Genomic DNA, 23,823 nt, shown 5'->3' with positions numbered 1-23,823 from the left:
CTCCGGCTAATGAAAACGAGAAGCGGCTTTGATGAAACGCGCGCTCTTAATGGCTCGCGACGGCGGTGTTTGCGGCCAAATAAAAAAAAAAGAGAGAGAAAGAGAGAAATTGGAACACAGAAAAAAAAGAAAAGAAAATAGAAACGTGGGGGGGGGGGGGAGAAGGTGGTGGTGGTGGTGGTGGTGGTGGTGGTGGTGTTGGTGGAGGAGGAGGAGGAGGAGGAGAGGGAGGACGGGGAGGAAAGAGGACGAGGAGAGGAAAAGAAACATAAGGTAATAGGAAAACACAAAATCCTTCTTTTTTTTCTCATTCCTCGAACAAACAAACAAGCAAATAACTCCATCAATTTTCTCCATTTCCTCATCATTTTCCGCCTCCCGTATCTTTTACCGCTGGTCGCCCGGACCTTCATTATCCTATGACATCACTTCCAGGCTCGAGATCCTACCTCTCCCTCCCTCCTTCCCTCCCTCCCTCCCTCCCTCCCTCCCTCCCTCCCTCCCTCCCTCTCACTCCCTCCCTCCCTCCCTCCTTCCCTCTCCCTCACTCCGACCCTCTCTCTGTCCCTCCTTCCGTCTCTCGCTCCCTCCCTCCCCTTTCTCCCCCTTTCTCCAACCCTCCGTCCCTCCCTCCCTCCATCCCTTACCCTCTGCCTCCCACCCTCGCTTCCTCTCCCTTCCTATCTCCCTCTGTCTCTTCACCTTTCGAGGATCCCCCCTCCCTTAAGACACTTTCTTTCCCTCCCTCCCTCTTTCAGTCAATATCCTCCCTCATTCTCTTCCTGTTCCCCTCGAGGCAACCCCGTCCTTCCCTCCGTCCCTCCCTACCTTCTTCCATCTCATCCCTCCTCTCCCGTCTTTCCAAACTCCCTCTCTCCCTTCTCCGTTCTCGCCCTTTCTCCATCCCTCCTCTCCTTCCTCCCAACCCGTCTTTTACACACAGCCTCTGCGTGACCCCCTTTTTCTCTCCCTTCTCTCTCTCTCCTTTCCTCCCCTACCCCCGCTCCTCTCTCCTCTTTCTTCTTCTCTTCTTCTCTCCTCCTCTCCTCCCCTCCCCTCGCTCCTCTCTCCTCTCCCCTGCCCCCTCCTCGCCCATATATACACGGCACAATGGAATACATCAGGCACACAATGCCTGGTATAATTTTCCGCCAAAAAATTAGTTCATACAAGGGACGGGGGCGATAAGGAATGAAAGAAATGATGAAAAAATAAGAGAAAGAAGGAAAAAACGAAAAAACGAAAAAGAACATAGACTCAGGATGCCATTTTCTTGTCACCGATGTGCCTCTGGTTCGTTCCCTCGCCTTCGCCCCCTTTCTATCCCTCCTTCCCTCTCGTCCCTTTTTCCTCTTTCTCTCTTTCGCTTTACCCTTTTCTTCCTCATCTTCCTCGCCCCTCTCTCCCTACGTTTCCCTCTACCGTCCCCTCTTACCACTTCTCTCCCTATCTCCCTTTCTTTCCCTCCCTCTCCCAAGCCTTTCTTCCTCTCTCTCAATCTTCCTCTTCCATCTCCCTGTTTCTACTGTCTCTCTTCCTCCCTCATCTCCCTTTTTTTCTCTCTATCTTTCCTTCCCTCCCTCTCTCCCTCCCTCCCTTCCCTCCCTCCTCCTCCCCCCGTCTCTCTCTCCCTTCCCTTCCCTCACTCCCTCTCTCTCTCTCTAGTGATTTTCAATTTCCTACAGGAACTTCTCAAACTCCCCTTACCTTGTCCACATCAGTTCACAGCGCCCCCCCACCTCTCCCCTTCCCCCCCTCTCCCTCTGGTCCCCTCCCGCTCCGCTGCTTCCTCTGCTTAGCGCTCTTCACTCTGACTTATTTTTCTCCTTTCACAAAATGGGCGTTTGTCTCCTTTTTTTTCTTCTTTTTTTTGAGTGTGTAATTTCTTTCACTTCCTAGGAGGGAAAGGGGGAGATGGGGAAGAAGGAAGGGGAGGAAGGAGGGAGAATTAGGAAGGAGAATTAGGGAAGGAAGAAGGAATAAAGAGAGTGAGAAGAGAGAAAAAGGTATGTTATGGGCGTCACCTATCCCTAAATGGAGATGATGAACCCCCATAAACACAAGAACAACAAGGAACTTGTATGGAAGAAACGAAAGAAATATCAAAAAAAAAAAAAAAAAAAAAAAAAAAAAAAAAAAGAGAGAAAAATTAATGCAAACCAAAAATAAAACCTGCCGACTCCCCCCCCCCCCCCTTTCCCCTCCACCTTTCACCTCCTTCCTACTCGCAACCGCTTTCTGTTTCTCCGTCTCTCGCCTTCCCATCGACCTATTCCTCCGCAGTCTTTCTATCTCCCTCTGCTTCTCTCTCTCTCTCTCTCTCTCTCTCTCTCTCTCTCTCTCTCTCTCTCTCTCTCTCTCTCTCTCTCTCTCTCTCTCTCTCTTTGTTTATTCATCTCTATCTGCCATCTCTCTGTGTTTCTATCTATCTATCTATCCGTTTCTCTCTCTGTCTCTCCCTCCTCCATCTCTCTCCAGCTGAAGCAAATGAAGGCGATGTACAATTATGAATAATCGTTGATACAGCGTCGTAATTTCCATGATGGTTCGCGCCGCCGCTAATTGAATTGGCCTCGACACGTTTTTTTTTTTTTTTTTTTTTTTTTTTTTTTTTTCCCGGTGCGACGCGTGCAAGCAAAATTTGATAAGGCCTCCGCGACTGCGTTAATGTTTATATCATTCCGCTTCCCAAAAACACGTAGGAAAAAAAAGAAAAAAAAAGAAAAAAAAGGAAATCGAAAAATAAATAAATAAATAAAAAAAAAGAAAAAAGGCAAAAATATACATCAGTTACCGCGCCCCCTCTCCCCCCTCTCCCCCCTCCCTATCTCCATCTATCCTCGTGCGAAAGGAGAAAAGAGAAATATGAACATGTATCAATTTGCCCTCCGCGCTTGCAGCCGTCGAATAGAAGAAAGGGGAAGGGAGAAGGAAGGGAGAGGGAAGGTAGGGAAGAGGAATGGAGAGGAGGGGAGGGAAGAGGAATGGAGGGGAGGGGAGGGGAGGGGAGGGGAAGGTAAGGGGGGGGGTGCGACGTACGTGGCTCCGCTCTCGACGTCGGTTCCGCGAGTCGATATCTCCTCCGATCGCAAGCGGCGCCCTTTGGAAACGACAATTACTTGGGGAGGCATTCCCGACGGAGGCAGAACCGGCGCGAGTGAGCGGGAGTAGTAAAAATCAAAGAAAAAAGAAAGAAAAGACAAAAAAAAGGGAAAACAAAGGAACAGAAAAGACAAAAAAAAAAGGGGGGGAAACAAATGAAAAGAAAAGATACAAAGAAAATAAAAAAACGGAAAAAAGGGAAAAAATCTACAAAATGGGAGGAAGGGGGGGTGAGGAAACAGGAAATGATAGGCTATGGAAGATAATTGGGAAGAAGCGTAGCGGGCAGGGAGCAAAGGAGTAAATGAAAGGTGGTAGAGAGAGAGAGAGAGAGAGAGAGAGAGAGAGAGAGAGAGAGAGAGAGAGAGAGAGAGAGAGAGAGAGAGAGAGAGAGAGAGAGAGAGAGGAAAACCAAAGTCTGGGAAGAGCAATGTCTGAAGGGGAGACAACAGAGAGAATCGCGAGGAAAGTCCAATAAAGGATACGGAGAGACTGATAAAGGCATGGAACGGCGGCAGACGGTGACAAAAGTCTACGGAAGCGACCCTCCAAATTTCATTACCTGGAACCTTAACTTCGCGTGGCAACCCAATAATTTTCAATCGCCGCAACGTGTACAGAGCAAGAGATCCGTAAAAATACTCCTCTTTATTATTGCACAGCACATGACAGCAACAAAACGCAATTCCTCAGAAATGCACGAAGCACGTAACTCGAATCAACCATCCATGCAAAGGCGAAAACTACACCAAATCATGCTTCACATTCTGAACCGAAATAGTGTAAACAAGAAATGAAATTCACGGCAGCGCACTCCGCAACTATTAACGATGCGCGTCGACACATCAATCTGATGACGCAACTTTGCAAATTGCTTAAAGTTAACTGTATGGCATTTCGACGGCTGGTAATACATAGCATTATTCGGCTAAGTGCATTATACACTCACACCGAGGAATGCACTTTCCATTAACATCAAAGTTCTCTTGAATAAGTCAGTTTCATTGCCATTTCGGGGAGAATTTATTTTTGAAAAGAAAAAGAGGAAAAGAAAAAGAAAAACGAAATCGGGGGGAAAACAGGAGAGAATATGGAGATTCGTATCAAATTTACGTGACGTAGGTGAATAAAACAATAAGCTAAAAAAAAAAAACAATAATAATACAGAAAAATAAATAAAAATACATTTTCGGCGATAACTCCACGCAGGAAATTTGAGCCAAAATTCCCCTCTCCGCACTTCCCTTTCGGCAGGCCAAGCAATAAACGACCTTAATGACACTGTGATGTTCCTGATTATACGTGTCAATTAGACAGCAACACTGGCGATTGAACACCTTAAAATGTACTACTTTTCCAGGAAAAAGATCCCTGGTTCAACTCTTCCCTTCCATCCTCCATTCGTCCATTTTCTTTCTTTCTTTGTTTTTTGTTTTTTTCTTCTCCCTTAACCTCCTCCTCCTGGCGCTTTCACGTTCTCCTGCTCCTCCTCTGCGTCTCCAAGCTTTCCCTCCTCCTTTTCTCAAATTCCCACTTCGTTCTCCGTCCATCGCCCTCTCTCCCTTTGTGTCCCAGCTCCCCTATTTGCCTTGTTCAGTCTTCCCTCGCTTTCTTCGTCCCGCCTTTCCCCTCTCGCTCCAATTTGCTCCTTTCCCTTCCCGGCCACCCTTTCTTGTTCCCTAGAGGGGAGGGAGGAGCAGGAAGGAGGAGGAGGAAGACGAGGAGGAAGGAGGAGGAGGAGGAGGAGGAGGAGAGGAGGAGGAGGAGAAGGAGGAGGAAGGATGAGAGAAGGGAGGAGGAGGAGGAGGAGGAGAGGAGGAGAGAAGGGAGGAGGAGGAGGAGGAGGAGGAGGAGGAGGAGGAGGAGGAGGAGAAGGAGGAGGAAGGAGGAGAGAAGGGAGGAGGAGGAGGAGGAGGAGGAGGAGGATGGCTGTAGTAGTGATGGGAAGATGAACAAAAGGATAAAGAAGAGGAAGAGGCAGAAGACTAAGGGGATTGAGTGGAAGAGGAAGAGGAAGAGAAAGAAGAAAACGAGCAGCCACCACCAAAGGAGGGGGAGGGGAAACAGGCAGAGGAGGCGCAGGAGGATGGGAAGAGAAGAGGCGGACGGCGCGGGCGGCGAGGTTCACATCGCCCTCCTGGGGAAATTAATTCAGCATTTTCCACGCGGGGACTTTCGCCAGATGTTGATCTTTGCCACGCGCTGTTGCATACCCAATTTGCAGGAGAGGTTTTGCCATCGTCCCAAGGCCCGCCCGCACTCCTTTCCATATATCCTGCGAAAGGTCAGTGGCTGCAGGGGTTCAGGGCCCTGTAGCATGAATGGCCACGGGTTGCCTCAAGGCGTTGGGACAGGGGGAGAGCAGGGGTTGGGAATGGTGTGGGAAGGAAGGAATGGAGGCGATGGGGAGGGATGGAGGATGAGGGGAGTGGAAGGAAGGGGAAGGAAGGGGAGGGAATGAGGAGAACGGTGAGGGGGAAGGGCAAAGGAGGGAGGGAATGGAAGAAGGGTTGAGGGTGAGTGTGGGAGGAGAGGAGGGGGGGGGAATGGAAGGGGAGGGGAGGAAAGGGGAGGAGAGGGAAGGGAAAGGAAGCGGAAGGGGAGTGGAGGGATGGGAAGAAGAAGGGAGGGGAGAGGGATGGTATTAGGATCTGGGTAGGGACGAGGTCTGGTAAGGGGGCTGTGCTACATACGCCCAGGTGAACTCTGTACGTCCATTTCGAACACCACAACATTGTAATCCTATTGTAACACATTTTTACTGCACTCTAAGCCTCCACGGTACAACCACTACCCCTCACCCCCCCCCCCACCCAGTCATCACACCTTCATGGTCATCAAATGTATAAAAAATAGAAGCCATGAATGAGAATGAATAATGAATAATGAATAGCAACCCAGAGCAAGAGATGTAGCTGGCGCATTTCGATTTACGCAATCACTATTAAACGTAATTACAAGCACCTTAATGGCGCATCTCGTTATTTCTTCTCATTCACCTTCATCACCCAAGCAGTCGCCACCCTCCCGCTCTTTCTCTCTCTCTCTCTCTCTCTCTCTCTCTTCTCTCTCTCTCTCCTCCTCTCTCTCTCTCTCTCTCTCTCTCTCTCTCTCTCTTTCTCTTTCTCTCTCTCTTTCTCTCTCTCTGGCTATTCTAACTTTCCCTTGACCTTTGTCTACCTTTCCGTGACTGATAGCAATGTCATTTTTCACTCATCGGTCATTTATCTCTTCCTCTTTCTCCGCCTCGAGTCCGACCTTCATTTACTCGCGTCCTCTCCTTCTCCCCCACTCCCTCTCTCTGCTTATTCCTTCCACAACGTCCCGGATGCGAACGTAGGGTGTGGAGGGGAGAGAAGGGAGGTAAATGAGGGTTAAAAGGGAGGGGGGAGGGGGAGGGGAGATAGAGGGATGGAGGGAGGGAGGGTTGGAGGGAGGGAGGGAGGGAGAGGGGGAGTGAGAGAGAAAGATGGGATGGAAGGACGGAAGGAAATGACAAAGAGAGACCCTAATGATGGACAAATAGAAGAACAAGAAAAAATAACATTACATAAAGAGGAAAAAAAAACAAACAAAAAAAACAAACAAAGCGATAATGCTGATATCAACCAAAGGAAAAAGGATACACAAAAAGCAGAAAAATAAAAAACGCAGAGGAGAGTTAACGGATAATTAATACGAGAACTAATAAGCAACAGAAGCGGAGAAAGAGGGAGGAAGTGAGAAGCTAGCGATGCACGGCGAGTAGGGGAAGGTGCCAAGGACAGGCCTCCACCCGTCCATGGGCTCGCTGGATGGAAGGGTGAAGGGGGGGAGGGAGGGAGGGAGGGAGGGAGGGAGGGAGAGGGAGGGAGGGGAGGGAGAGAGGGAGAGAGGGAGGGAGGGAAGGAAGGGAGAGAGGGAGGGAAATTAAGGGAGATAGGAGAAAGGAAATGAAGGGAGATAGGAGGAGGGAAATGAAGGGAGATATGAAGAAGGAAATGAAGGGAGAGAGGAACGGGAGAGAAGAAGGGAGGGAGGGAGGGAAAGAGGAAAAGAGTAGGGATGGGGGAGAGAGGAGACAGGAAGGAGGATAGGGGAAAAGGGAGAAGGGATAAATAAGGACAATTATAGATAGATAGGCAGCGAGCGAGAATGCGAGAAAGAATGAGAATGAGAAAGAGAAAGAAACAGAAACTGAGGCAATGCACAGACAACCCCCCAGAGAATGATTAACCCTCGCGCACGGCATTAAAATCACAAATCCCCCTATTTTACGTCTTCATTTCCTGTCGCTCTCTTGCCTTCATTTCATTTCCTAACCCCCCCCCCCCCGCTCTGAACTCCGCACAGCCCGAAAGACGACTGTGGCAACGCTAGATTTACCCAGGGAATAAGTTCATCCAATTTAGCAAAAGTGGCTCCCGCAGGTCGTGTCTTCGGCATTGCAAAAGGCTGTTCGAAAAAGTCTGACGTCGAGTCCGGCTTTTCCTATCATAGAAATGCATGCTATATAAGCAAAAACATGCAACATACATACATGCAAAAAATGCACACACGCACACACACACTCATACTCATTACCCATCGTTACTCATACCCATTACTAGCCATTACTCATAACATGTTCCTCACTCACTCACTACTTGTCATAACTCATACTCATACTCACTACCCCCCCCCCCCCTTTCCCCACCACGGCGGTACAGAGCGTGCGCGCGAGAGCGTCACCCACCACCTAGGATTAAGTTACACTAGAGGCTGTATGTATATGCTAATGGGATAATGCGCCGCGTCGGATATGAAAATAATTTTGTTTCATTAACCTTCTCGCTTTCCTCCTTTACTTCTCTAGTGGTATCAGGTATCGGGTCGTCGCTCCCCAACCCTCGCCTTATACTGGCATTCACTCTCCTATAACGTGCTTACCACTACTGCCATTCCGGTATTAATAAAGTAAAGTAACTGTTCCCACCTACTTTCCCTTCTAAGGCTCTAGTCCTCATCCCACTTAAAATAAATCCTCATATCAACCCTAACTTATATTTTCTACTCAAACACAAATAAATCTATTCAATGTACCTAACACAAATACCCCGAATCGACGAAAGATACGCAAAAAATACCAGTAGTAATAGTAATAATAATAATAATAATAATAATAATAATAATAATAACAATAATAATGATAATGATGATAATAATAATAATAATATTAATCATCATCATCATCAACATAATAATAATAATAATAATAATAATAATAATAATAATAATACAGTCAACTGTCAAAAAGATAGGCCTACTTACCACTATCATCTCGGAGGGCTCGAGGATGAGACACTCGTTCGCCCGCCGACCACCGCCCCCCGACCGCTTCCCGAAGCTGCAACGAAAGAAAGAACAGGGTTAGCACAGGTGTAAAATCAACAGTCCATTCATAAAGTCACTCATTCATGAAGAGAGCCGCAGGTGTAGTGGTAGTAACGATGCCAGCGCTCGTAGACAACCATAGGGGAGCACAACAAAAAGAAAATTTAACGATGACAACAGCATCTATTTTGAAAAGCAAGATATAAATAACTTTGATTTTATTAGTCCACATAATGGCCAATTAGCCATTTTCCGAGTTAATCTGTCTGTCTGTCTTGTCTGTCTCTTCCTCTCCCTCTCGGACAATGCCATTCAAAGGTGTGCCAGGGAAAGGCCGCGCCTTCGCGAGTTCCCACTCCATAAAGGTTGAATTAATTAATTAAACCCACTTAAACGCTCTAACCTAATGTTCCTCGACGGCGATAGAGTCCCATTTACACTGTTTCGAAGCGGGATTTTCGACCGTAACGTCAAGCGAGGACACCCAACTGCTGACGACGGTAAAGGCTGGGTGGCGTAACAGCCCAGCAAAACAAACAAAACAATCACAAAAGACTCTATCATTAACGCGACCGGACACGCAAACAACAACGACGAACAAAGAAAAGTATATATAAACCAAAACAATTAAAATCTTGGCCTTTTTTTCTCTCTCTCTCCAACACAGGAAGAGTCTTTGTTCAGGAATGGCTTTTGAGTTTCTCGAAGACCGAAGGAGAGGGAAAATAGGCGAGGAGGGAAAAAAAACTTGATTCTTTTTATATGACAAAACAAAGAATGATTTTTTTTCTCCGACTCATTTTATAACATGAGTAGAAATACGTTCATAAGCCTAGGCCAAAGTGTAACAGAAACAACATTAATAATAATAATAATAATAATAATAATAATAATAATAATAATAATAATGATAACGATAATGATGATAAGTAATACTGCCAACAACAAAGTCAGTCAATAAATAGAGAAAAAAATACTAAAAACCCTCATAGGAATCATCCCAAGTCGAAACACGAGAGCCAAAGACGACGCACTTCCGGCAAGGCAATATGCAAATGATCGCGACGGAGAGCGAGACAAGCATCGACATACGATTCGCAGTCTAAAACCCAATAAAAGAAGCAAGGAAGAGACATGATTCCGCTAGCGACAGTTGGCACCCAGATCTAACCTCGACGAAATCCCGTCAGATAAGCCTTGACTCGATAAATTATTCTAAACGCACTCTCATACCAACCTTGAACGCACTCGGGTATAGGCCTATGCTTTGAATGCACTCGGGTATAGGCCTATGCTCTAAACGCACTCGGAGTATAGGCATATGCTTTGAACGCACTCGGGCATAGGCCTTTGCTTTGAATAAACTCGGGTTTAGGCCTATACTTTGAACGCACTTTAGATACAAAACCTTGAACACCAAGACAATCCCATCGAACATATTCTGATATAAATTCTGAAAAAGCTTTTAACATGTATCTTTAAACGTACTTAGTTCAGTGATAAAAACAGCACTACCCAATAACACGGCCAAGTCTATCAACAATCCCTAAAAACAGGGCCTACAGCAAAAGTCCCACAAACAGTAATATAGAAGAAAAGAGAACCAGAATTCAAGAAAAGTGTTCATTGCTATTCTTATCTAAACACGATGACGACGATGACTGCGCCTAATGAGCATTTGCCGAGTGACCGACTCTCTTCCACTCTGGTTTTGGGTCAGGAAGAGCAAGAGGAAAAAAAAGTTGAAAGAGAAAGAGACAAAGGAGAAACGGGGTCAGGAAGGAGGGAAGGAGGGAGGGAGGGAGGGAGGGAGGGAGGGAGGGAGGGAGGGAGGGAGGGAGGAAAGGGGGGGGGAAGAATGGGGGAAGGTAGAAGAGGACAGCAGAGAGAGAAAGGAAGAGTGGGACGAAATTAAGGAAAAGAAAATACCAACACTAAAAAAAAAGAAAAAGAAAGAAAGAAAGAAAGAAAGAAAAAAGAGAGAAAGAAAGAAAGAACGAAGCCGCAACCACGAGCCGAGACAGGCGGGCGGCCGAGAGCTCTCCCGCGAGTCGCTCATCCCCTCGGCCACGACTCGGGAGGTGTGTGCCGAGCCCTTGGGAGGAGGCGGAAGGAGGCGGAAGAAGGAGGGGTGGGGAAGAGGGGGGTGGGGATGGGATGGGGCTTTGGGTGTGATGGGGACGTGGGGTGATTTGGGGGACACGAGATAGGGATGGAGGAGGAGGAGAAAGGAGAAGAGAGGAGGGCGAGAAGGAGAGAGATACAGATACTAAAATATACATCTCGACGGATAAACACCAGAAAGGCCTGGCCGAGACGCCCCCCCCCCCCCTGCCCCTAGGCATCGGAAGCCACGGTCGGGGCTGAGGCCATGAACGTTCAAGGAGGTCCCGGCGCACGACCCGGACGGGCCATAAAGCCGCACAAGTGTCGCAACCAGGTCGTTCCAGGGTGAGACGACCTCGCCAGCCCCATGAAGGGTCGTGAGGGGCGAGCGGGATACAACTTGACGGCCCTCCGCGAACATGGCCAACCTGTTGAACAGGAGAACGCGTCTGATGCAGTTTCCCTGAATCGCCTTTAACGTTTTTTTTCCCTGCAAAAACGTCTCGGGGACATAATTTGCATAATTGCGCGGAAAAAATGGGTCCATCCTGAGGGGGACCATGAAGAGGTAAAGAGCTATTAACATACTAATTACTATTTAAAGTGAACAAGTCTTCTAATACAAAGAAGCCCCCCGCTAAAAAAACACAAGAATTATCCTCCTTCCTTGGGAAATATCTAAACAAAGGAAAGACAAAGGAAAATTACGTATGCAAGCGCAAAAAAGCAACTGCATCCGCTGCTGGTGCGTGTGAACGCCACAAGCACGCGACCGCAAGGAGGGTGAAGTGTACCTCGGCCTTGAGTCCTCCTTGACGTGGCCCTCGACACCTCCAAGTCTACCTGTGTGCGAGACGTAAACAACGGATCACGGAGGCGGCGCTGCAGGTGTTGACGCGGCAGGACAACCAGGATGCGGAGATAAACACGAGAGGAAAAGAGAGCAGAGAGGAGAGGAGGAGAGGGCGCGCGCACTTTTGTTATCTGGTAAGAAAGGTGTTGTTTTCCGGACTTCTTGAATGCTATTGAAATGCTGTAAACATCATCCTCCCTCCCTCCCTCCCTTCCTCCGACTCTCTCTCTCTCTCTCTCTCTCTCTCTCTCTCTCTCTCTCTCTCTCTCTCTCTCTCTCTCTCTCTAAGTCTCCCTCTCTCTAAGTCTCCCTCTCTCTAAGTCTCCCTCTCTCTAAGTCTCCCTCTCTCTGTATGTCTCTCAGACGAAAAGTCAAAAGAGGTCGACTTGCCAGAATTCTTAACTTCTGATTTATCCATTCATTGACTCTAATTCAATTCCCCTCCCCCCCGCCCCCTTTTTTAGAGCAAAAATAATTCACACCAGTTCTCAATCACGGGGCATAATTCAAAGCTTCGGGGAAATGCCTACCTGCTTTCATTTTCCCTCTCCCTCTCCTTCTACCCCCCATTTCCTCTCTCTCCTATCCTTCCTATCTCCCTATCCCACGTCCCATCACTTACCCTCCCCAGTCTCCCCCTCCCCCCATTCCCTTCCTCTCTCCCCCTGCCCCCCTTCTCCTCCCTCTCTCCCCCTGCCCCCCTTCTCCTCCCTCTCTCCCCCTGCCCCCCTTCTCCTCCCTCTCTCCCCTGCCCCCCTTCTCCTCCCTCTCTCCCCCTCCCCCTTTCCTACCCCCCCCCCCCGAAGACGGAGCCCAACCCCAATTCCAAACCCGGCAGCGTCACTGTCCCAGGCAACCTTTAACCTTCAGTGCAGTCCTCACCCACACCGACGCTTACTCTCCTCGCTCCTCTTCCTCTTTCTCTCCTCTTTCTTTCTCTCTAGCTCCTCTTCCTCTTTCTCTCCTCTTTTTTTCTCTCTAGCTCCTCTTCCTCTTTCTCTCCTCTTTTTTTCTCTCTAACTCCTCTTCCTCTCCTCTTTTTTCCTCTCTTCCTCTTCCTTTCTTTCTCTCTAGCTCCTCTTCCTCTTCCTTTCCCCTTTCTTTCTCTCTAGCTTCTCTTCCTCTCCTCTCCTCTTTCTTCCTCTCTTGCTCCTCTCCTCATATCTTCATCGTTTCTTTTCCTTTACTATCTCTCTCTCTCGGTGTCTTATGTTCTTCTTTCTTGCCTTTCTTTATCTCTCTCTCTCTCTCTTATTGCCCTTGGTCTTCTCTTTTCATTTATTTTTCTCTTACTCTCCCTCCCCACTTTCTTGTCTCTCTTAATTCCCCAACTCTTCGCTCTTACTCCTTCATTCCTCTTACCTTCTCTCTCTTCCCTTCCTTTGTCTATTCTCTTTCTATCTGTTCTAATATATTTTTCTCTTCTCATGTTTGGCTGTTTGTTGGCCCTGATTTACCCACTTCGCTGTCTTGTCTTCTTCACTTCCTCTCCTTCATGTTATCATCTTTGTCTCCCTGTTTATGTCACTATTCATCCGTTTCTTTTCACTTTGACTTTCACTCTATGTACTTCCTCTCTCATTTATTCAACTCTCTGCCTTTCTATCCCTCTCCCTGTTTCTCACTCCTTTTTTTCTTAGTCCTTTCACAACATTCAATTTACTCTTTTCAGCTTTTTCTCTCTTTTACTAATTTCAACATTTATCTCTATTTATCGCTTCTTTTCTGTATTTGTCCTTCTCCATTTTTTCCCTCTTTAATTCACTCTATTCCTGGTCTTTCTACCGTTGCGTTACTTTATCGCTTCCTCTCTCTCTTCCTCACTTCTCTGCCTCTCTTCCTCTCTCATTTTCTCACTTCTCTGTCTCACTTCCTCTCTCTCTTCCTCACTTCTCTGTCTCTCTTCCTCTCTCTCTTTCCTTCTCTTTCCACTAGGCACACACACCAAACATATTAGGCTCACGCTCTCTTTAACTTGCTCATTATCTCTCAAGATGTCGCCTCCAAGTCACTCATCAGATATCTTGAATCTTTTTTCTTCTTCTTCTTCCAAGTTTATGAAAAAAGGGAAAGGTGGAAAGAAAGTATAAATAACTCTAAAATTGCGGAAGATTTTTGGTTTAAAAATTTTTGACGTCTCCCTGCATCTCCCTTATTTCCTGCTCTTTCTCTCTCCCTTTTCTCTCTGTCTGTCTCTCCGTCTGTCACTACCTCCTCCTTTTCTATTTTATTCATCTTCATCTTATATTTATACGACTTATCTTTCTCTCTTCCCTTCCTTCCCTCCCTCCCTTTCCCCCCATCCCCCTAACTCCTTTCCTTTCCCCTCTTCCCCCTCCTCCCCTTTCCCTTCTTCTTCCTCCCATTCCCCCTCCTCCCCTTTCCCTTCTTCTTCCTCCCATTCCCCCTCCCTCCTTCCCCCTCCTCCCTCCCTTCCTTTCCCCTCCTCCCTCCCTCCCATTTCCACTCTTCCTCCTCCTCCCCTTTCCCTTCTTCCTCCTCCCATTCCCCCTCCCCTTCCCTTCCCCTCTTCCCTCCCTCCGTCTCTTTCCCCTTTTCCTTCTCCCTCCCTCCCTCCCTCCCTTTCCCCTCTCCCTCCTTCCCTCCCTCGCCCTCCCCGCCCGCCGAGGACACAGAGGCCCAAAGGTCAAGCCACGGGCGCGCCAGGTGAGACCCCTCGTCACCACCCGCCTTCAACGCTGATTAAAGGGACGATCGCGGTCCCGATGTCACACGATCGGCCAACCTTTCGACGCAAATTAGATTCGAGGGAAGCGTGTGGTGGAGTGGAAAGGAAGGCGGGGGGGGGGGGAGGGGGGGAGGAGGAGGGGGAGGAGGAGGAGGAGGAGGAGACGGAGGGAGACGGAGGAAGGGGGAGGAGGAGGAGAGGGAGACGGAGGAAGGGGGAGGAAAGGAGGAGGAGGAGGAGAGAGGGTGAGTGGAAAGGAAGGGGGTAAAGTAGAGGGAGAGGGGGAGGGAGGAAAGGGGAAGTGGACGGGAGAATGAAGGGGAGAGAGGAAAGAGGAGGAGGAGGAGGAGGAGGAGGAAGGTAGGGAGGAAGAAGCAGATGCAAGAGGGAGATGAGGAATTAAGTAGAATCGGAATATAGATAATAAGATGGATATATAGATCAGTACATAGACAAATAGTTAAACAGACAAACAGGTAAACAACTACAGACATAAACTCTGGCAGTCACAATAAATGATAAAAGCACAAAAAGAGAAGAAAAAGAAAGAAAGAAGGAAAGACAGAGAGGTGGACTATGGCCGGAAGCAAAACCTAATACCCTGTTGTAACTCATAATGCGAGGGAGGGGTGGGGCAGGGAGGGCAGGGAAGGGAGGGGATGAAGGGAGGGGACAAGGGACAGGGAAGGGAGGGGGGAGAGGGGAGATGAGGCTGGGCTGGGAAGCGAGGGAGGTGGGAGATGTAGGGAGAGGGAGGGGGAGGGGGAGGGGGAGGGGGAGAGTGAAAGTGAGAGTGAGAGTGAGAGAGGGAGGGGAGAGTGAGAGTGAGAGTGAGAGTGAGAGAGAGAGTGAGAGAGAGAGAGAGAGAGTGAGAGAGAGAGAGAGAGTGAGAGAGTGAGAGAGTGAGAGAGTGAGAGAGTGAGAGAGTGAGAGAGAGAGAGAGAGAGAGAGAGAGAGAGAGAGAGAGAGAGAGAGAGAGAGAGAGAGAGAGAGAGAGAGAGGAAACGGAAGAAGAAGAGGGAGAGGGAAAGGAAGAACGAGCGGTTAAAAAAAGAAAAAAAAAAAGATTAAGAGAAAGAGGGAGAGAAAGAGAAAGAGAGACAGAACGAGTGAATGTGAGCCAACGAACAAGAGACGAGGAACAAACGAACGAACAAATATGCGAACGAGAGAGAGAGAGACCGAGGGTAGAGGAGCCGAGAGGAGCCGAGAGCAGCGGCAGAGCGGCCCGGCAAATCCTTCCCTTATCGATGGTGTCAGGAACGAAGTGATTTATCGGACTATTTTCCCTCGGCTCCGGCGCAAAGCTCTATCTCACTCGCGGATGAATAGAGCTCCATTTCATGATTAGAGCCCTGTTCGTCCCGCCCGCTCCCGAATTACACTTTAAATGCTCATCAAAATTCATCGCCTACCGGGGGGGGGGGGGGGGGGGGGGGAACACACACCATCTGTCATCATCACACTGACACTTGACTGACATCATTTCTCAAACGACAAGACGTACAATCATTTCCACGAGTCGTATCCATATTACTGTTATTACCATTACTATAAATACCATCATTACTACTACCATCATATATACCACAACTATGATTACTGCTATTACCATCATTATTAAAAAAAAAAAAAAATCAGTTATTATATTCACCAACATGTTCACTATCTCTAATATAATAATAATCACCCGTTTTCTATCAATGTCATGAGAACGACCCAGATAAAGTAAAAATCATTTTTAAAATAAATGCAAATCTCAAACCGTGCAGGGCTAGACAAAGGCGCAGAGATTAGAGATAAAAGTATTCTGACCAAGCTAACCTCCCCGGGGTCACCGAGGTCATGAGAACATTATAGGGACGGGGAAAAAAATAGTGGGGGGGGGGGTCTTCTTCATTTCCACCTGGAAGTATAACATTATCCGATATAATTCACAATCTCGCTCTCAAAATCTTATATATGCACAATCATTTCTATAAAATAAATAAAATAAAACTCAACAATGCAACATAAAAAATAAAAAAAAAAACTCACACCCAACGCAACAGTTTCCAAATAAAACATTATATACAAATACACAAACACATATTTGCAAGAGTCACCCCTACTCGCTAACATCCGTTTTTTGTGACGTGTCATTCCGAGCAACTCTTTCCCCGAGAGGCAGCAGCGTCGCCGCCCGATCATGAAGAAGATAACATTCGATTTAGATGGTAATATACACTTTTCTGACCGCGGGAGGCGAGGAAACCTGGCTGCTGATGATGAGGCGAAGAGGAGGAAGGGAAAGAGGGAGGAAAGAGGAGGAGGAGAGAATGGAAAGGGGAAAGAGGAAAGACTGGAAGGGAGGAAAGAGGAGGAGGAGAGAATGGAAAGGGGGAAAGAGGAGGAGGAGAGAATGGAAGGGAGGAAAGAGGAGGAGGAGAGAATGGAAGGGAGGAAAGAGGAGGAGGAGAGAATGGATGGGAGGAAAGAGGAGGAGGAGAGAATGGAAGGGAGGAAAGAGAAGGAAGGAAGAAAAACAAATAAAAAAACTAAATAAAAACCCCTTTAAACAAACGGCTAAAAGCCCAAAAGAAATTTCGTTTGGGGATTTCCCTCCCTTCAAAAAAGTAAAAGTTAAAAGCAAGAGACGAAAAGGTCAAGATCTGAAGGTCAGGCGAGGCGCCCCTGAGCGAAGCTTTAATCCCAGGGAAAGGGCCCAAGTGTTAACCCCTTTTTTTTTAGAGTCTTTTTTTTAATATCTTCAAAAATCCCAAAACGTTTTTGCCCCCCCCCCTTTTTTTTTTCAAAAGATCATATATTTCATTGCCTATCGTCCCTTTTGGTCTTTTGGTCGATCACACTGACGTAAGTATCTTCTCTTTATAAGTCTGTGTCGTGTCTCTTTCTTTCTCTCTTTTTCTCTTTCAATTTCTTTGTCTGTCTGTCTGGCTCTCATCTTCCTCTATTTCCCCGCTCTACCCCATTCCCTTCCTTCTTCCTCCCTATCCCCCTTCTCCCTCTCCTCCTCTCTCCCTCTCTTCCCCAACCCGCCTCCCCAGTTTTTTCCTCCCCCCACACCCTCCCCCCCTTTCCCCTCCCCCCAAAATTAAAATAAACTTTTTTTCAAGAAAAATTTTCCTCCAAAAAATTTAAATGGCCGGGTGTGACCCTTTTGCTGTGAAGGGGCCCCCGAGGGGGAGGGGGGGGGGGAGGGGGAAAGGGGGAGGGGGGAGGAGGGGGAAAGGGGGAGGGAGGGGGAGGGGAGGGGAGGGAAGGGGGAAAGGGAAGGGGGGGGGAGGGAAAAGGGGGGGAAAGGGGGAAGGGGGAGGGGGAAGGGGGGGGGAAAAAAAGGGGGAAGGGGAGGGGAGGGAGGGGGGAAGGGAGAAAAGGGAGAGGGGGAGGGGAGGGAGGGAGGGAGAAAAGAGAGAGAAAAGAGAGAGAAGAGAGAGAGAGGAGAGAAGAGAGAGAGAAGGGGCCCGAGAAACAAACAAGAAGAGAGGGAGAAAAAATCCAACCAAGACCAAATTTAGACAGACAACTGAAAGAAAGATGAAGACCCGAGAAACCGATAGAAAAAAAAAAAAAAAAAAAAAAATCAAAAACAAAAAAAAAAAAGAGAAGAGAGAGAGAAAGAGAAAGAGAAAGAGAGAGCCCTGCAGGTGAAAATCAATCCCGGACCGGCACCCGCGAGGAAACACACGAGGCAAGGAATGAGCTCTCTCTCTCGCGCCCAACGCTAGAAATGGGTTACGAGGGTGGGGGGTGGGGGGGGGTGATAAATAGATGCACGGAAATAATCATAATATGAATAATGTGAACAAAAAAATAAATGGATATTAATAGATCGTGCAGAATTAATCACTACACGCATTTCAATGACACAAGGACAAAACATTAAAATAGTAATAAACCGACAAAAGAGTAATAAATAAATGCATATATTAATAAAATTAATGAAATGGATATAATAAACTATGGATAACCGAGATATGGCGTGAGAGGTGAAAGAATGGATGTGGCAATCATATTAATCTCTCTCTAAGGTTGAGAAAAGGAGAAAACAAAAACAAACAAGAAAAAAAAGAGAAGATAAAAAAGAAGGAGAAAGAAAGAAAACATAACAAGAAACTCGGCCAAAGAAGGCACGCCAAGTCTACGGGTTTGCACTTCAGATTTCATCCAAGTCGTCCGCATGCGTTCCATCCCTTTCATCTTCAAGGAGGTAAGGAAGAATAGGAAGAAGAAGAAGAAGAGGAGGAAGGAGAAGAAGAAGAAGAAGAAGAAGAAGAAGAAGAAGAAGAAGAGGAAGGAGAAGAAGAAGAAGAGGAAGGAGAAGAAGAAGAAGAAGAGGAAGAAGAAGAGGAAGAAGAAGAGGAAGAGGAAGGAGAAGAAGAAGAAGAAGAAGAAGAAGAGGAAGGAGAAGAAGAAGAAGAGGAAGGAGAAGAAGAAGAAGAAGAAGAGGAAGGAGAAGAAGAAGAAGAGGAAGGAGAAGAAGAAACATAACAAGAACTCGGCCAAAGAAGGCACGCCAAGTCTACGGGTTTGCACTCAGATTTCATCCAAGTCGTCCGCATGCGTTCCATCCCTTTCATCTTCAAGGAGGTAAGGAAGAATAGGAAGAAGAAGAAGAAGAGGAAGGAGAAGAAGAAGAAGAGGAAGGAGAAGAGGAAGAAGAAGAGGAAGAAGAAGAGGAAGGAGAAGAAGAAGAAGAGGAAGGAGAAGAAGAAGAAGAGGAAGGAGAAGAAGAAGAAGAAGAAGAGGAAGGAGAAGAAGAAGAAGAGGAAGGAGAAGAAGAAGAAGAGGAAGGAGAAGAAGAAGAAGAAGAGGAAGGAGAAGAAGAAGAAGAGGAAGGAGAAGAAGAAGAAGAGGAAGGAGAAGAAGAAGAAGAGGAAGGAGAAGAAGAAGAAGAGGAAGGAGAAGAAGAAGAAGAAGAAGAAGAAGAAGAGGAAGGAGAAGAAGAAGAAGAAGAAGAGGAAGGAGAAGAAGAAGAAGAGGAAGGAGAAGAAGAACAAGAGGAATGAGAAGAAGAAGAAGAAGAAGAAGAAGAAGAATGAGAAGAAGAAGAAGAGGAAGGAGAAGAAGAAGAAGAGGAGGAAGGAGAAGAAGAAGAAGAGGAAGGAGAAGAAGAAGAAGAGGAAGGAGAAGAAGAAGAAGAAGACGAAGGAGAAGAAGAAGAAGAGGAAGGAGAAGAAGAAGAAGAGGAAGGAGAAGAAGAAGAAGAGGAAGGAGAAGAAGAAGAAGAAGAAGAAGAGGAAGGAGAAGAAGAAGAAGAAGAAGAAGAAGAAGAGGAAGGAGAAGAAGAAGAAGAAGAGGAAAGAGAAGAAGAAGAAGAAGAAGAAGAAGAAGAAGAGGAAGGAGAAGAAGAAGAAGAAGAAGAAGAAGGAGAAGAAGAAGAAGAAGAGGAAGGAGAAGAAGAAGAAGAGGAAGGAGAAGAAGAAGAAGAGGAAGGAGAAGAAGAAGAAGAGGAAGGAGAAGAGGAAGAAGAAGAGGAAGGAGAAGAAGAAGAAGAAGAAGAAGAAGAAGAAGAAGAGGAAGAAGAAGAAGATGAAGAAGGAGAAGAGGAAGAAGAAGAGGAAGGAGAAGAAGAAGAAGAAGAGGAAGGAGAAGAAGAAGAAGAGGAAGGAGAAGAAGAAGAAGAGGAAGGAGAAGAAGAAGAAGAGGAAGGAGAAGAAGAAGAAGAGGAAGGAGAAGAAGAAGAAGAGGAAGGAGAAGAAGAAGAAGAGGAAGGAGAAGAAGAAGAAGAGGAAGGAGAAGAAGAAGAAGAGGAAGGAGAAGAAGAAGAAGAGGAAGGAGAAGAAGAAGAAGAGGAAGGAGAAGAAGAAGAAGAGGAAGGAGAAGAAGAAGAAGAGGAAGGAGAAGAAGAAGAAGAAGAGGAAGGAGAAGAAGAAGAAGAGGAAGGAGAAGAAGAAGAAGAGGAAGGAGAAGAAGAAGAAGAGGAAGGAGAAGAAGAAGAAGAGGAAGGAGAAGAAGAAGAAGAGGAAGGAGAAGAAGAAGAAGAAGAAGAAGAAGAAGAAGAAGAAGAAGAAGAAAAAGAAGAGGAAGGAGAAGAAGAGATGGGAGGAAAGGTGGGAAGAGGATGGGAAGAGAGTGAGAGAGAGAGAGAGTGAGAGAAAAACAGGGAAGGGATGGAAAACGCGAAAGAGGGACGAAGGATAATTCTGCTTCTCAATTTCTTAGAGGGAAAAAATAAAATAGCGAGAAACTGTTTCCTAAATAAAGGGAGGGGTAGAGAAGGGGGGGGGGTATCAGTGGGCATAAAGAGAGAGAAAAATCCCCTTTTGGCCATCAGTGGGCTTCGGTAATTCCTTGGTATGCGTTATTCCTATATTCTTCTCTCGGCCAGCAGCTGCGCACCCTCGACCGAAGGAGAGGAGAGGAGAGAACAACGGAGAAGTGAGCGATGATGATAGAGAAAGAAGGAGAGAGAGAAAGAGGGCGACAGGGAGGGATGGAAGAAGGGATGGAAGAAAGGATAGGCGGATGGATGGATATGGGGGGAGGGGGGGAGGGGGGGAGAGAGGGCGGGAGGGAGGATACCTTACTTATGTAGTTAGTTACGTAGAAACAGAGACATGAGAAAGGAAGAATACGGGATAAAACAGAGAAGGGGAAAGGGGAAGGAGATGATGGGAAATAAATAAATAAATAAATAAATAAACAGTGTTGCGACTCTCGGGAAATTCAGAAAATCCGCGTCATTATTTGTCTCCGTTAGCTGCGCAGGGAAGCCACTGGCGTCCTCCTCCGAGAGCTTGCAATAAGGGCATGGTTGACGACAATGCGCGAGGAAGGGGAGAGGAGGGAGGAGGGGAGGGAGGAGGAGAGGGGAGGGGTGAGAGTGGGAAGAGGGGAGGAGTGAGAGTGGGGAGAGGGGAGGGGTGAGAGTGGGGAGAGGGGAGGGGGTGAGAGTGGGGAGAGGGGAGGGGTGAGAGTGGGGAGAGGGGAGGGGTGAGAGTGGGGTGAGAGTGGGGAGAGGGGAGGGTGAGAGTGGGGAGAGGGAGAAATGGGATAGCGATACAGAGGAGAGGGAGGAAAGTGTCGGGGACGAAGGCGGGAGGGGAACGTTATTTTAGCTATTGTCTTGGTAATGTCTGACGAACGTATCTAGCCGACCGACGAGATTGCGTAAAACTTTTTTCACTGAAATACATTATTCGAAATGTTTAAGAAAAAAAAGCGGTTCTCTCAAGACAAAATCCTTTGCGTACGTGACAATCTCGCCCTGAACAGCCCTCCCATCTTTCACGCCCTCGGGAGACGCCCGCCATGTCCTTAGGCCTTCTCCCTCGGGGCGCCCACACGCGCGGGCGCCACTCCCTCATAACCCTCCTTAAAACTCCTCTTCTCCAGGCAAATCCTTCCTCCTCCACTACTTTGCTGTAACGAGGCAAGTTCGGTGGGCTCAGGCGCTCCGAAGAAGCGTCTCCTTCTCCGTCAGCGTCTCCGCCAGGGCCCCCTAAGCCGCGGTCACGAGGGGCGGAGAGGGCCAGTTAATAACACGCCTGCCTGCCCGTGATATTGCTCTAAGCCCCGAGCGATGCTCCGGCCGGACGCGAACACAGGGCGAGACGAGAAAACCTCCTAAATCATAGGAAGCATCGAGGAAATCCTACCCCCTCCCCTTCCTCCCCTTTATCCTCTCCTCTCCTTCCTCCCCCTTTTTCCCTTTATACCCCCCCCCCCCCTGTCGCACGCCGGAGCGGTTGCACACGAGATCGGCTATTCTCGGGTCTTAAGGATGCTCATGACGTCAGAGTGCCATTAATGTTATCAGATTTCTGGTGTCTCCGCCTGGGGCTGCCGCCGCCTCCCTTATCGGGCCCCGCGCTGCAAGGGACGCGCGGCACAGGATGCTCCTTTATGTCCTCGCCGCCCTACCCATCACGACCAAGGGCCCTCGAGAAGCCCTGGAGGAGGCGAGGTCCGGCCATGAATCCTAATGCCCCAGACGACCCCCTCCCCTCGCGGCAGTCTTCCTCCCTCGTGTCGCCGTGGGAACTTCATCCGCCACAGCCGCATTCGTAGCCCCGTCTTGCTGCGACCCTCGTCGACGGCCAGCCAGTACTTTTCTATCCAAAAAGCTTTTATAAGAAATCAAAGAGGTGTTAAAGTATCTTTTTTCAAACACGCAATCGCGCTTACAGAGTGCCACCAACGGCCGCACTAATGGCTCCCATCGCTCTGGCCATGACAAGGCCTAACCGCACTCCCCACTCGTTGCCACCGGGCTGTTTCCCTTCCCCTCTCATCCCCTCAACTCCACTTTCCCTTCTCTCCTTCACTCTTCCCCCTCCCTTTCCCCATTCCTCCCAGACCCTTCCCCTCTCCTTCCCTTCCCCTTCCCCGCTCCTCCCCCCTCTTCCCCATCCCTCACCATCACCGCCAAATGGCTATCCTCCAGAACCCTCCCCCCCCCCTCGCACTTGAGGTCCCCTACATACCACCGCGGGCGATATAAGTGCCGCCGTGACGTCATGAATAGGAGGCGGACGGGAAGCACAGGGGAAGAAGAGAAGGGGGAAAGAGAAAAGGGGAAAGGGAAGGAGAGGGGAAAGAGAAGAAGGGGAACCTCCCAACGAGAGCGTTTCGAGTTATATCGACATATTAACTGACAGGATTCTTTTATCTCTCCGTCTCATCCTGCCCTCCTCTCCCTCCCCCTCTCCTCCCAAGTCCTTAGGAGACAAGGTGAGGTGGGGTGGGCGGGGGAGGGAGGAGGAGGAGCAGGAGGAGGAGGGGACCCATAGCCTCCCTACCCCTATCCCACTCCTTCCCTTTCCTCCTCCTCCTCCTCCTCCTCCTCCTCCTCCTCCTCCTCCTCCTCCTCCTCCTCCTCCTCCTCCTCCTCCTCCTCCCACTCAACAATACGTTACGTAAACACACTCACTCCACCCCCCCCCACCCCAACCTCCCACCCCCATCCTCCTGGCGCCGCCCTGTTTAGTTCCTTTACCTTTCGCCCTCAATGTCACGTGACAGACCTCGGGGCCGACTCTCCACCTCGGGGAAAACTTCTCGAGGCGTTAGTGTCAACTCCACGTGTCAATTATGTCCTCGCACAGACACGGCCCGGCGCTCAATTTTCCTCCCCCCTCCCCTCCCCCCTCCCCCTCCCCCTCTTCAGACCCTCTCAACCCCCCCCCCCCTCTTTCTCCTGTCCTTCTCATCCCCTCCACCACCTCTTCCTCTTCCCACCTTTGATCCTCTTTCCATACTTTTCCCGAATTGTGTCAATGGGAGAGGGAAAGGGAGATGAGGGGGGGGGGGGAGGAGGAGGAGGAAGAGGAGGATGGGAGAAAGAGGAGTAGAGGCATGAGGATATGGAGGAGGAACAGGATCAGGATTAGGATGAGGATGAAGAAGAGGAGGGGGGGGGGGAGCGGGGACGAAGAGAAGGAGGAGGAGAAGGAGGAGGGGCAGAGGAGGAGGAGGATAGGAGGCGGAAACCTTCCCTTCAACCAGCCAGTACATCACAGGGCTTCCCGCAGAACGCCTCGAAGATAATTTAGACAATAAACTCCGCCCTTCCTAATAAACCTTCCCTCCTTCCCTCTTCCGCCTTCTCAGCGACAAAAATAATTCCATTACAAGCATCCTCTTCTTCACCGAGATGCACCACCCTTGCCCGGGCACTCTCGTCCCCTCCCGCACCCTCTTACCCCTCCCCCCTCCCCCTATTTCCCCCTACCTCCACCCCCACTAAATCCCCCCGCCGCCCGAGAAAATTAACTTC

General features: G+C 48.5%; 1 protein-coding gene across 9 annotated transcripts in view; it reads right to left on the bottom strand.

The window, feature by feature from the left end:
- The window catches only part of LOC125038191 (rap guanine nucleotide exchange factor 2-like), a 242,104-nt gene that overhangs the window by 43,737 nt on the left and 174,544 nt on the right, over window positions 1-23,823 (bottom strand). For all 9 annotated transcript variants that reach the window (XM_047631586.1, XM_047631584.1, XM_047631580.1 and 6 more), the window contains one exon: window positions 8,392-8,467. In XM_047631586.1, the coding sequence (XP_047487542.1) occupies window positions 8,392-8,467 (76 nt within the window). The remainder of the gene's footprint in view (window positions 1-8,391; window positions 8,468-23,823) is intronic.

Source organism: Penaeus chinensis, chromosome 24, assembly GCF_019202785.1.
Source record: "Penaeus chinensis breed Huanghai No. 1 chromosome 24, ASM1920278v2, whole genome shotgun sequence".
NCBI classification, from domain to species: domain Eukaryota; kingdom Metazoa; phylum Arthropoda; class Malacostraca; order Decapoda; family Penaeidae; genus Penaeus; species Penaeus chinensis.
The sequence above is the reverse complement of the archived record's forward strand: the minus strand, read 5'-3'. Positions and strand labels throughout refer to the sequence as shown.